At 37.7% G+C, this 12,828-nt stretch overlaps 1 protein-coding gene across 1 annotated transcript in view; it reads left to right on the top strand.

Annotated features, from left to right (window-relative positions):
• LOC106878153 (transmembrane protein 59) overlaps positions 1 to 12,420 on the top strand; it is a 42,472-nt gene extending 30,052 nt beyond the window's left edge. The window contains exons 2-6 of the mRNA XM_014927289.2: positions 3,430 to 3,529; positions 5,291 to 5,388; positions 7,687 to 7,894; positions 8,873 to 9,180; positions 12,111 to 12,420. Coding sequence (XP_014782775.1) covers positions 3,430 to 3,529; positions 5,291 to 5,388; positions 7,687 to 7,894; positions 8,873 to 9,180; positions 12,111 to 12,239 — 843 coding nt within the window. The 3' untranslated portion in view covers positions 12,240 to 12,420. The remainder of the gene's footprint in view (positions 1 to 3,429; positions 3,530 to 5,290; positions 5,389 to 7,686; positions 7,895 to 8,872; positions 9,181 to 12,110) is intronic.
• The last annotated feature ends 408 nt before the right edge of the window (positions 12,421 to 12,828 follow it).

Raw genomic sequence — 12,828 nt, 5'->3', positions numbered from 1 at the left:
AACGGTACAACGGTGTAAGACTACCCTTTCAGATATACTTACATTGTGATTTCTGCAATGTGGTGCATAAATTGTCAAGTAAATGAGACGCATCTTTGCCTCTACTGATTCACTTGCAAAGTGTTGAGTAAAATTATTTCGTTGCAGACCTCCTTTGGGTCTTTTTATTATCACTGCAACACACATAGTCCCCAGTTGGTAACATTGATTTCAAGGCCCTCCTAGATGAGAGACTGGCATTCCACTTAATGTCTATGTTCCATGCTGGCATGGATTGGAGAGTTAATAATGTAGAAATATGGTATCGTAGCTACTAACAGTTGAGGGTTGCGTAGTCTAGACGGCGTTTTTAGATTTCATTATTCTCTTTAACCCGGGCAAAGCCGGGTATTTCTGCTAGTTATTAAATATATTTAACTGCAAATCAATAAGTAAAATATTAACTGTGAAGCTGTTGCATGGTTTGATTTTTCAATAGTTTCATGTGTTGGTTGACACTAGGTATTAAATGTTGCAGTGATTGAAGTAAAGCACCCAGCTGTTGATCTCACATATAGCTATATTAATATATACTAGCATGGAAAAAGCTGATATGACAATGACAATATTGGTGACATGTATATTTTCAATTTTCCAAAGCTGGGGGGCTTCATTCTGTTACTACTCTGTTTCACTTTTTCTTTTATGTCCTTGGACAAACTCCAGCTAGCAACTCAGTGAAGCTTCAGTTTTAGACAAATAATTTAATAAACTCCATTACATGTATTCAGTACATTTTCCTCTTATTTAAATACACACTAACACACACACACACACACACACACACACTTTCTATCGGCCAAATAGGAGTGGGATGTTCTATCCAAGGCCATCTGTCATTATTCAAGCACAGTGTATCTAAAATTATGTTATCCAGTGTAGTCCTCCTTTTTTAAAGACAACTCTGTGTGATTTGAGGACATTTAACTGCTATTTCAAGCCAGTTGAGTGATCTTTTGAGTGACCATTTGTGTGAGTGTGTGTGTGTGTACATGTGTGTATGAATATGTATGTATACACACACACATACAGTGTCTGTGTACATACATTTTGTGTGTATTTGTATACATGTCTTATGTGTGTGAGAGTGTACATTTAATGTATGAAGTTGTGTACCAGTGTATATATACCAGTGTATTTGTGAAAGAGCTTGCTTTGTTAGTTTTCATGTTGTGACAGTAGAAATGAACTCCAGGTGAATCCATGAAGCCTTATTATAATTGTGTTACAGAGACAAGGAGGAAGTATACTGGCTGATATATCTTAATGTTCTAATGTGTGTGTGTGTGTGTGTGGACCACAGCATGCATGTCTTTGAATTTCTGTTTATCTGACCTGGTTGCTTTGTACCACTTCTATAAATGACAGCTGCGATATGATGCAATATAAGATTGTAAGATGTATTTCACTTGATCGATATTTTGTTTAAACAATTTCTCTTCTGATTCTCAACTTTGTCATTTGAAATAAATTTAATTCAACCATTTTCCTCATACCAATACCATTTGTGTGAGTGTGTGTGTGTATGTATGTATGTATATATATATATATACACACGCACACAGAGTATCTGTGTACATATATTTTATGTGTGTGAGAGTGTACATTTAATGTGTGAAGTTGTGTACCAGTGTATACATACATGTGCATTTGTGAAAGAGCTTACTTTCAAAACCAGATATATGTATTCGGAATGACTTCTGAGTAATTGTTTAAAACAACTACTTGAGTATATCTGATTTTGATTGGAAGACTAAAATTCGCCTTTTTTTCTATATGGCATCCATCCTAGTTTGACCGAAAAAAAATTTCATGTGCGTGAAGCCAGCAGTTTGTAGATTTTGTTTTAATGGCTATCATGAAATCGACCAAAGATGCACTTACACTGGATTTGAAAGTAAGCTCCTCATGTATGAACTGTGTTTGTCGTAATATTTTGGTCAATATTTGCATATAATGAATGAAACCTGTCCAGATGGTTAAAAAGTTCATTTTTCAGGTTCTATCCTGCTGTGGTGTATTTTAGGCAAGTGTCTTTCTACCAAAGCCTTGGGCCGATCCAGACAGTGAATAAAATTTGTTGAAAGAAAACTGTGCAGAAGCCTGTCAAATGGATTGTAGTTGTAATTCTGCCAAGTGAAATTGTAGTCATGGCTGATGCCAGTATTGTGTAACTGGCACCCATGCTGGTGGCATGTGAGAACCACCTATTGAGTGTTGGGCCTCATGGAGGCAATGTGGCCAATGCTGGTGTCACTTAAGTAGCATGTAAAAAGCACTTTTTGAATACACAACCATGTGCAAATGTTAATTCAAGGAGTCAGGCTTTCAAGTGATCAAACATTTGAAGGCTTGTCATTGAAACTGATATAGGATTATTCACTCTAGGTATGGTTTGTTTATCAGTGGACAAAAGTTTATATTTATAAACATGGCTGTGTGGTAAGAAATTTACTTTCCAACTACATGGTGTGTTCCTTGGGCAAGTGTCTACTGGTATGGCCTTGGCTAACCAAAACCTTGTGGGTGGATTCGCTTGGCTGAAAGAAGCCCATTGTGTGTGTGTGTGTGTATGTATGTCATCATCATCATCATCATCATCATCATCGTTTAACGTCCGCTTTCCATGCTAGCATGGGTTGGATGATTTGACTTAGGGCTGGCAAACCAGATGGCTGCACCAGGCTCCAATCTGATCTGGCAGAGTTTCTACAGCTGGATGCCCTTCCTAACGCCAACCACTCCGAGAGTTTAGTGGGTTCTTTTACGTGCCACTGGTACGAGGGCCAGTCAGGCAGTACTGGCAGTGGCCATGCTCAGATGGTGTTTTTTACGTGCCACCTGCACAGGAGCCAGTCCAGCAGCACTGGCAATGACCTCGCTCAAATGTTTTTTCATGTACCACTGGCACAAGTGTCAGTAAGGCGACGCTGGTAACGATCACACTCAAATGGTGCTTTTTACGTGCCACCGGCACGGAAGACAGACAGCTGCTCTGGCAATGATCACGCTCAGATGGTGCTGTTAGCGCTCCACTGGCACGGGTGCCAGTCATCGAATTTGGATTAATAAAAATTATATATATAACGAAATTGAACCAAACAAATGGAGGAAAAGAAGAAATGAAGTTAAAATACACAGAGAATATATCAGAATTAATTGGAATTCAATTAGATTTTCACAAATGAATAGTATATGGAGTTGTGTTGTGACCATCTTGTTTTTGTTTTTTTTCTTCTGGCTGTATCTAGGACTAGATTATCTAGAGTTTAATTTAAGATATAGCATCCAAGTTACATAATCTCCATAAAGACTCCTTTGTTGGCTCAAGAATTGGTTGATGTCCACTTTGCTCAATTTTTGTAACTGTTTTGTTTTGATGTTTTACAGAACCTCAATGCTTGCCGGAGAGGATGTCGTTTGTTTTATGTTTGCAAGTTGAGTCATAGTTTCCAGAGACTTAATGACACAAACTTGGAATGCTTTAATGGTGAGATAATCTTAAATAATCTTATTGTATTAGCTTATATTAACTATGTAAAAATATTTCTTTCATTTCTAGATACGGAACTACATTATCCAATGTGTCTCTCCTTTTTACGATGGCAGGATGTGATTGGAGGATGATATGGTTGCCACTTCTAGCAGGTCACACTCACTGATAGAAAATTGATGTTACTCTGAATCCATAGCACCCAACTGGACATGTTTTTCATGTAGCTGAAGCCTGTCTTTGTACATTGCCGAACTCTCTATCCAAGCACTTGATCATCTGTCCTTCTTTGCTATCATCAAGCTCAGTAAGACTATGTCCATCTATGATCATCCCATTATCTACACTTAATCCAACAGCTGTCAACTTTAGTTCCATTAGACCATGTCCAGACACTTCATCATTTATTTCTCTTCCAGCTACCATGAACCCTAGTTTATCAGACCATTTCTAACTACTTCCATCTTTGAGCTGCAAGGGAACCTGTATGTGATCAGTCAATGTACTAAAAGTAGCTATGTCTCCTTCAAATCACAACCTACTGTCTTAAAAAGAGGAAACATGTCTCTAGGAAAATGATCTTGGATATATTATGTCGATAAAGTTGATCAGTGTTTGAAATTGTTTTTTTCTAGAGCTGGTCTATTCTGGATGACCTGGGGCTAAACAACATCAACTTTATCATCTACTTTTATCTCAGCTACCATCACCAACCCTATCTCTCTTAGATAATGACAAATCACTTCCTTATCCTCTATTCTTATTTCAACTACCTCTGCTATCATTGATGGTCATTTGATTCATAGTTCACTACCATGTTTTCTAGCATACAAGTCAATGTAGTATATAGTGTAGAAATATAATATAAACACTGAAACACAATCACTATCTTTCCACATCCTGCTGCATTTCACAAGGAAGTTTTTGCTTCTCTGAATTTGTTTTGTCATATAAATCAACCTACCTGTTTTGGCTGTGAATTTTGGTCTGAAAATGTCAACTTGTAGGCTGGGAAATACTTCATTGTATTACTCTCCCACTTCTTCCTTGACTTTTTGTTCCAGTCACTGTCAATCACTCTTTTGTACCTTTTAACACGATTGCACAACTCATTTTCTCCCACATCATATTTACTCACTTTGTTCTTCATTCGGAGATGAGATTAAGATTAATTATTTTCAATTAGGTTCATTAATGTTACTATTTATATTAATTTTGATGTTTTTTAGTTGGTGTATTACTCAGCCATATTCTGGTGTTATCATATTTGCAATATTGAGTGGGTTTTTTTTTTTTTTATAAATAAATCTTCTATTACCTGCTGTATGCAATAAAGCTGTAACCTAAAAAAGTGTGTATATACATAATATCTAGCAACAGAAGCCAGGAATGATATAACTGTTGTAATGTGTATGTAATAGGCGAAAATATAAGGTAAAAAAGTCCAGTTAGCTTTTAGATTAGAACTTAACTCAGAACTCCAGGATTACAAATGTCCCTCCTGTTCAGTCCATGCAGTAATGCTATGAAGCAATTTATCTAGGCAGAAATCATCACTGTACAGTATTACTTTGATACAATATCTGGGCACTGATGGGTACCTCTGCCAGTATGTAAATGTAGTAATAAACATTTTGTCTTCTATCTGTAAATGCTAAACTTCAACATATTATGTGACTGAATTCTTTTAACATACAGAACGAGTTGCAAAGATAATGATGGTTTGTTTTGTTTGTTTTTCTTCTCATTCTATTCTAGTATGCCATGAAGCATATGCCAACACAACAGCTGAAAAATTTGCATGCCGACATGGTTGCAGCAGTGCACTTCCTGTGGCAGAACAACGAGAGAAAGAGGTAAATGAAGATATGCTGTCACTCTTTGAACACTGAGATAACCATTTGTCATAAACAGATATCTGTTATTAGCCGTGTGTTAGAACTACACAAAACAATGTATACTTCATACAGTGGTAGTGGGGAGCGAGGCCTTAATTCCTAATGGAGTTGTAGTGGGTGCCGTTGTAACATACATGTCCGCAGCAACCCCTCCACATAAACTGATGCTGTAACCTGGATCATCTATTATGCTACTTAGTGACCTAAACCTTCTAAAACTTTGCAGTGATGCAAGACTCACCATCAAGAATATGAACCCTGTGTATCTAAGTGCACTCAATATTTGCTGATGACAGTTGTTTCACACCCAAAATACCTCTGGACCCAACTGATTTTCAAAGGCTGTTATCTTTGTCCTTTAGATATTCAAATGATTACAGAATACACACACACTACACTTGTAGCTAACGAAGGAGCCTTTTTGTGGAAGGATTGACATACTTCCTGTGCTGCCATCATTTAAATCTCGAGCTTTTTTGTTTGCTCAGAAACCAGTCAGAATTTGTTTAACAGTCACCATCAAAGTGTCTGTGCATGGTTATTCAGTTTGTTAAAAATAGCAACCAAAACTCTTCAATATACAAAAAGTAATATAGTCGTGGTTAGAACACCTTTTCTTATTTAATTCATTTGGGTCAGTCCTGAATGAGTTGATAATGATCATCAGTAGAACATCAGACTAAACGAAAAAGTTGTGTGTTTTGGTCCATACCTTGCTCTGATTAAGAAACATCTTTATCAGTGAAGTAACTCTGCAACCCATTTCAGCTCCATAGTGATTGTTCATCTATAAAATCATTCTTCACTTTCTATGTAAAATATGGAGCCTTCATCTTATATATCATCATCATCATCATCGTTGTTTAACGTCCGCTTTCCATGCTAGCATGGGTTGGACGATTTGACTGAGGACTGGTGAAACCGGATGGCAACACCAGGCTCCAATCTAATTTGGCAGAGTTTCTACAGCTGGATGCCCTTCCTAACGCCAACCACTCAGAGAGTGTAGTGGGTGCTTTTACGTGTCACCCGCACGAAAACGGCCACGCTCGAAATGGTGTCTTTTATGTGCCACCCGCACAAGCCAGTCCAGGGGCACTGGCAACGATCTCACTCGAAAATCCTACGGGAGCCAGTCAGGCGGTACTGACACACACACATGGAATCAGTAAATCACTGTGAGCCAATATTTCTGCACTGATTGAACCCACTTTATCTTTCCTCTAAGGCAGTTATGATGTAATCATTACCACAACTGTTGTACATTCAGGAATGAGTTGCATTTTGAATTGAGGCTGTCAAGTTTTTCTTAATGTTCTTACATTCATAAGTTGAACTAAGACAAGGCAAATAGATTGCTGATGTAAAAGGTTAAAAGTTCAGATCTTAAAACTAATTGTTGCATTTGAATTGATAGATAATGAATTTTAAAGATTGAGTTGAAATACTGTTAAATTTCTTTCAATCGAATATACCTCATAAACTAATACATATTCCATCAATTTCCACAATGTATAACCACTATATATTTTAACACCCCTAGTTCATAACTAGTATATATTTCATCAGCACTTTCCTCGGCTTTTATTAACAACCTCAGAAATGGAACTATATATATATTTATTTATATATATAAATATATAAAAAGATACAAGGAGTTTTTGTCAGGGTGACTCAACCCAATAGGTATGCCACTAAAATTCTAGTGTGAACAGCAGTTGAAGTTGTGGTCTTGTGATTACCTTATCCAAACTGACTAGAAGTGTTTCCCCCCTTTGAATCAGTTGGAACTGCTAACATCCATTTTTTCCCCCTTCACAATGGATTACTATCTAACCATTCTCTCTGACCATGGATTTACCTGACGAGTACCCAGTCTCATTGGTTCTAATTGGGCTTGTTTGGATATCTCCTCCCTCTCTGGGCTTGAAGAACCACAACTACCATTGATGATGAACTTTTATTCCACTATTACATATATTTTTTCTCTCTCTGATGACAGGACACTCAGCTTATGGAGTCTTTGCTCTGCATGATGTCCCAATAGTTGGGATATCCCAGAAATAGCCATCAGAGACTATTTCTACTTTTCATTATATAACTAAATTAAAATAAATATCCTTGTCAAGTCTTACCAATTTGTTTGCCTCTCCTTTTTACTTTAACCTATATATATATATGTGTGTGTGTGTGTGTATAAAAGCTCTATAGTTATATCAATGTTATAATATGTTCAATCATTTTATGTAATTTTAGAAGGATGAGGAATCTGAACCTCGCATTCATCTTCTCTACCCACTGATGTATGTACATGGACTGTACAGCAACATGATACACAGGGTTTACAGACAGATGAGCATCAGTTGGTCTTTCTATATGCAAGGAGATAATGGTAATCTTATTGTGATGCGATCAAAACCTAAGGTTTATGTGGAGTACCGTGGCTTTGACAGTGATGGTGATGGTAAGTCTGTACAGTCTTTGACTTCATCGTTGTTTAATCCCATACCTGATTTATCTAACCCATAATCGAAAATGTTCCAGCTGTGGCCATTATGCCGTTTGTTCAGGCATACAGTTATTTTATCAACTCTGGAAGGATTAATGGTACTGTAACCATCGATAGGATTTGAACTCAAAATACTAGAAGAAATACTGCAAGGCATGTTCTAATGGTTTGGCCAATATAAATAGGTGCAGGAGTGGCTGTGTGGTAAGTAGCTTGCTTACCAACTACATGGTTCTGGGTTCAGTCCCACTGCATTGCACCTTGGGCAAGTGTCTTCTACTATAGCCTCAGGCTGACCAAAGCCTTGTAAGTGGATTTGGCAGACGGAAACTGAAAGAAGCCCGTCGTATATATATATATATATATATATATATGTATGTATGTATGTATGTGTGTGTGTATATGTTTGTATGTCTGTGTTTGTCCCCCCAACATCGGTTGACAATCGATGCTGGTGTGTTTACGTCCCCGTAACTTAGCGGTTCGGCAAAAGAGACCGATAGAATAAGTATTAGGTTTCCAAAGAATAAGTCCTGAGGTCGATTTGCTCAACTAAGGGTGGTGCTCCAGCATGGCTGGAGTCAAATGACTGAAACAAGTAAAAGAGTAAATATTTGTTGTTATTATGGCCTAAACAATAATTAAACTATTCTCCTACTAAAATAGTTTTTTCCTTGGTTATTGTCACATCTAAAGATGCACACAGTTTGCCCTGTGTTGCCATCATTTAAGTCTCTAGCTTTTTTGTTTGCTCAGTGAGTAACATGTCAAGATTTGTTTGCTGTGCGTGGTTGTTCAGCCTGTTAAAAGTAGCTGCCAAATTTTTCAAATAACAAAGGACAAATTGAATGCTATAATCTTGGATGTACTCTACTTAGCAAAAGGTTTCCTTTTGTTTATTTTACTAGCTACTTTTTTTTCTTTATATTTCAGAATACCGTACTTCAAACTATTTGGAGACAAACATTGAATCTGGCAACAATGTGGCCACACCACAATTGAAGAACTCACAGCTGCATGCTGTTAACAGTCAGAATGGTGATGACGATGAAGAATTGAACATTTCTCTGCATGATGTCAATGGACAGAATGCAGATTGGTTGGCCTGCCTTTCTCTAAAATTTGGGCTACCTCGAATATTGTTGACTGCTTTGGTCTTATTCTGTGCAGTTGTAATGATTTGGTTGTGTCTGACTGCAGCTGTGACTGCTCCAGAACATCGCATTCCTGCATCACCTCCAGTAAGTTTTTCTGTTTTTTGAACTTTAGGATGATTGTAAGTAGGGTTATTTGGGAAAGTTTGTCAATTCAGTATGATAATTAAGCAAATAACAAAACTGAAAATCAAAAGAATAACGTTCATACAAATTCTTAATAAATTCCAGCAGATTCAAATATGGGTGTGCTAATCACTGTTGTATCTTGTCTATGAAGAATAAATAACTTCTTTCAGACAATGTGTATTCCCAACGCACTCAATTCATTGAAGTAAGGGGACGTTGAGATACCTTAGTGTTTCGACCTGGTTGTACCTCTTCAACCAAAGTACCTTGAAACCAATGAATCTAAGCAAAAATTTTGGTTCTTGTTTATAGAAATCAGCAAACAAATTATTTGCTGATGCATATTGATGTCTACCAAACCAATAAAAAAATTGTCACATGCATGGAAAACAGCGAAAATCAAAATGACAACCTACATAGTCTTTCTTAATACATTCTGGCAGATTCAAACAATAAGTAGACATGGTGAAAGACGTTCTATCTGGGGTTACAGATACTTCAAGCGTGAAAGTTTCATTACTTCGTTGGTCAATGTTTGATGCAAAGCAGGCACATTGGTAACTTACAGTTCTGAGGAGAGGGAATAAATCCAAATGATAAACAATCACTACTGTACTGTCGACATTTTCTTGACTGGTGGCATCAGTATTAAACAGATGGTGTCAGAAAGGCAGTATGATATTCACAAAGAGAAGTCAATAGAGCAGAGTCAAATGACACGTCTTTGTTAGAGTAAATATGGATCTAGTTCGTTTGTCTACCAGCATTTCAAAAATTTTTTAATTTGGCACATTAATGTGCCTTTCCAAGCTAAATTGCTGGAGTTATTCAGCTTTTTTCAGAAAAATGTTTTTAAAAAGTTATAGAGGTTTGAAGTTCGATCATTTTCACCCAGTCAAGAAATATGATTTCAAAGCTGTCATTTTGTGTGTGACTGCACATTTTGTCAACATCCTGAAAATAGCACTTGTGTTTTGATATGAAACCACAGAATTATGCATGACATATAACCCCTTATACCCTTTTCTTCGCAGAGTTCTCAGGAAATTTTTGCGAATTTGAATTCTATACAATTCATACAATTATGCCAAAAAAAAAATTGCAGTGGAGTGTGATTTAAGGCCTAGGCCTATTTGGCTGCTATTTTTAGCATGCATAACAACCATCTCAATGACTGCGACAAAAACATTTGATCGATAAACAAGTCCACGTTTTTAATACAACTCTCATGCGAGTAGTCAAATCCATAAAAGTGCATCCTTATTCTAGGCATGTCTTGATACCAGTAAATGCAGACTAAATTTCTAAACATTCATTGTCACCCATCAAATCACCCTCCATTTGCCAGAAATTCGCCCATCGCCAACCAGTGGGCGATATCGCCCACTTTGGAAAGCTATGCATTAGACAGTGGGGTGTGACTTGAAAGGAATTAGGCTACGGTTTCTAGCAGATGACTGATTGTATAGATGCTCTCATGTAAACTATAGTTCAGTTTTATAGTTATTTCTCTTCGTAGTTGCCTCCCTTGACTACTGCTTATGAACTGTAATTTTATTATCTCGGTTGTTAACTAGCAAAAAAAGAAACCTATTGTAAAGAATGGGTCTCTCGTCGGTTTTAATGATTAATTCTATGAAACCAATGGAACTATCTATTCATTGCGTTATGGTTTAAGTATTGATGTATTCCACTTAAATTTGTGCTCTTAGCATAAAACTCACTCAAGTTCAAATGTGGCAAGTTTGGACCCCCAGAGTAGTGCACCCAATGGTTTCCTGTTCCTGCCTACCCAGTGCAGCTTCACAAACTTGGGTCAGCCTTCGAGAGGATGTTGTGCTATGGGGTGAAACTTTGGAATCTCAAGTGAAGTTTCTTTTCACAAAGGCTGTCCACTATCTGTGATAGGAGCCTGGACCCATCAGTAATACCTTGCAAGGCTTCCCCATTTGTTAATAGGCTCATAAGTCCCCCAATGGCTATGGTGGCTGCTAAACTTTTGATTTAAAAAAATCTGATTACTGGTGTCTTCTCTACACACCCACAGGAAGAATTGAATCCTGCACTGCAAGACTACAAACCATATGTCAGTGTTTACAGTGATCCTACTTATGTAGAATGACAACCAGCTAGATGAACAAAGCCATTTGAAAGTTCAGTGTCTTGGTCAATTATGTAATGCAGTGCTAGTTGTCTAGGTACAAACCAGTAACCTTTGGCTGGTTGTCTAGTATCTTATCCATTTAATCCATGCACTTAAATCACAAACCTAAATACTGTTGCACCACAGATATGTTATCATCATGATCATCATTGTTTAACGTCCGCTTTCCATGCTAGCATGGGTTGGACGATTTGACTGAGGACTGGTGAACCAGGTGGCTACAGCAGGCTCCAATCTAATTTGGCAGTGTTTCTACAGTTGGATGCCCTTCCTAACGCCAACCACTCCGAGAGTGTAGTGGGTGCTTTTACGTGTCACCCGCACAAAGGCCAGTCAGGCGGTACTAGCAACGGCCACGCTCAAAATGGTGTATTTTACGTGCCACCTGCACAGGAGCCAGTCCAGCAGCACTGGCAACGATCTCGCTCGAATGTCTTTTCACTTGCCACTGGCACAAGTGCCAGGAAGGCGACGTTGGTAACAATCATGCTCAAATGGTGCTATTTACGTGCCACCAGCACGGAAGCCAGACAGCTGCTCTGGCAACGATCACACTCAGACGGTGCTCTTAGTGCTCCACTGATACAGGTGCCATCATGATTTTCACTTTCGCTTGCTCCAGCAGGTCTTCACAAGCCGAGTTTAGTGTTCAATGAAAGAGACGTTATATCTATGTAATTAACTCATTGTCCTTTCTGTTCTCTCTTTGTTTTCCTCCTTCTAGAAACTCAGTATTTATGGTGACCTGGACTACCTGGTGGATTTTGAACAGAAGAAGATGAAGAAATGCCTTCCCCAAGACATAGTAGTTGCTGCCCCTCTTCCGGTGAACATCAAGAGTGACAGGATCTAATCACTGAGTGAACCAGAAGAGGATTCCTGGAGCAGCCAATTCTGAAACTGAAACTTCTGTCCCTCCTCCTCTCCCTGCTCCTACTCTTCTCCCTTCACTCTCTCTCCCCCACCCTCTTTGTTTTTGGCTGATCTGGTATACCTCAGTCAAAATATTTCTATTTACTTCTCAAACATTTCAGTTTTTTCAAATTATATACATATATACCTACATATATACACACACACTCATGTATTTTATCTGAATGTCTGTGTGTGTGTGTCAGTATATGTGTGTATGTATGTATAATTGTATGTTTATGTATGTGTGTGTGTGTGTGTGTGTGTGTATATATATATATATATATATAGTGTGTGTGTGTATACATATATGCTTACACAACCATGTCGATGGATGCATGTGTGTATATCTATATAGATGTTTGTGAGTGGGTGTACATTGGAAATTTGTTACTATTTTTTGTTTTCTTTTGATTTTGTTTTTAATCACTACTACAACATAAACTTTGTGGCATCAGAAAATTCTCTCCTCCCCCTCTTTGTTTTTTCCTTTTTAATATCAAAGATTACCAACTATTTGTTTTCTATAG

This window comes from Octopus bimaculoides, chromosome 7 (genome assembly GCF_001194135.2).
Source record: "Octopus bimaculoides isolate UCB-OBI-ISO-001 chromosome 7, ASM119413v2, whole genome shotgun sequence".
Taxonomy (NCBI): domain Eukaryota; kingdom Metazoa; phylum Mollusca; class Cephalopoda; order Octopoda; family Octopodidae; genus Octopus; species Octopus bimaculoides.
The sequence above is the reverse complement of the archived record's forward strand: the minus strand, read 5'-3'. Positions and strand labels throughout refer to the sequence as shown.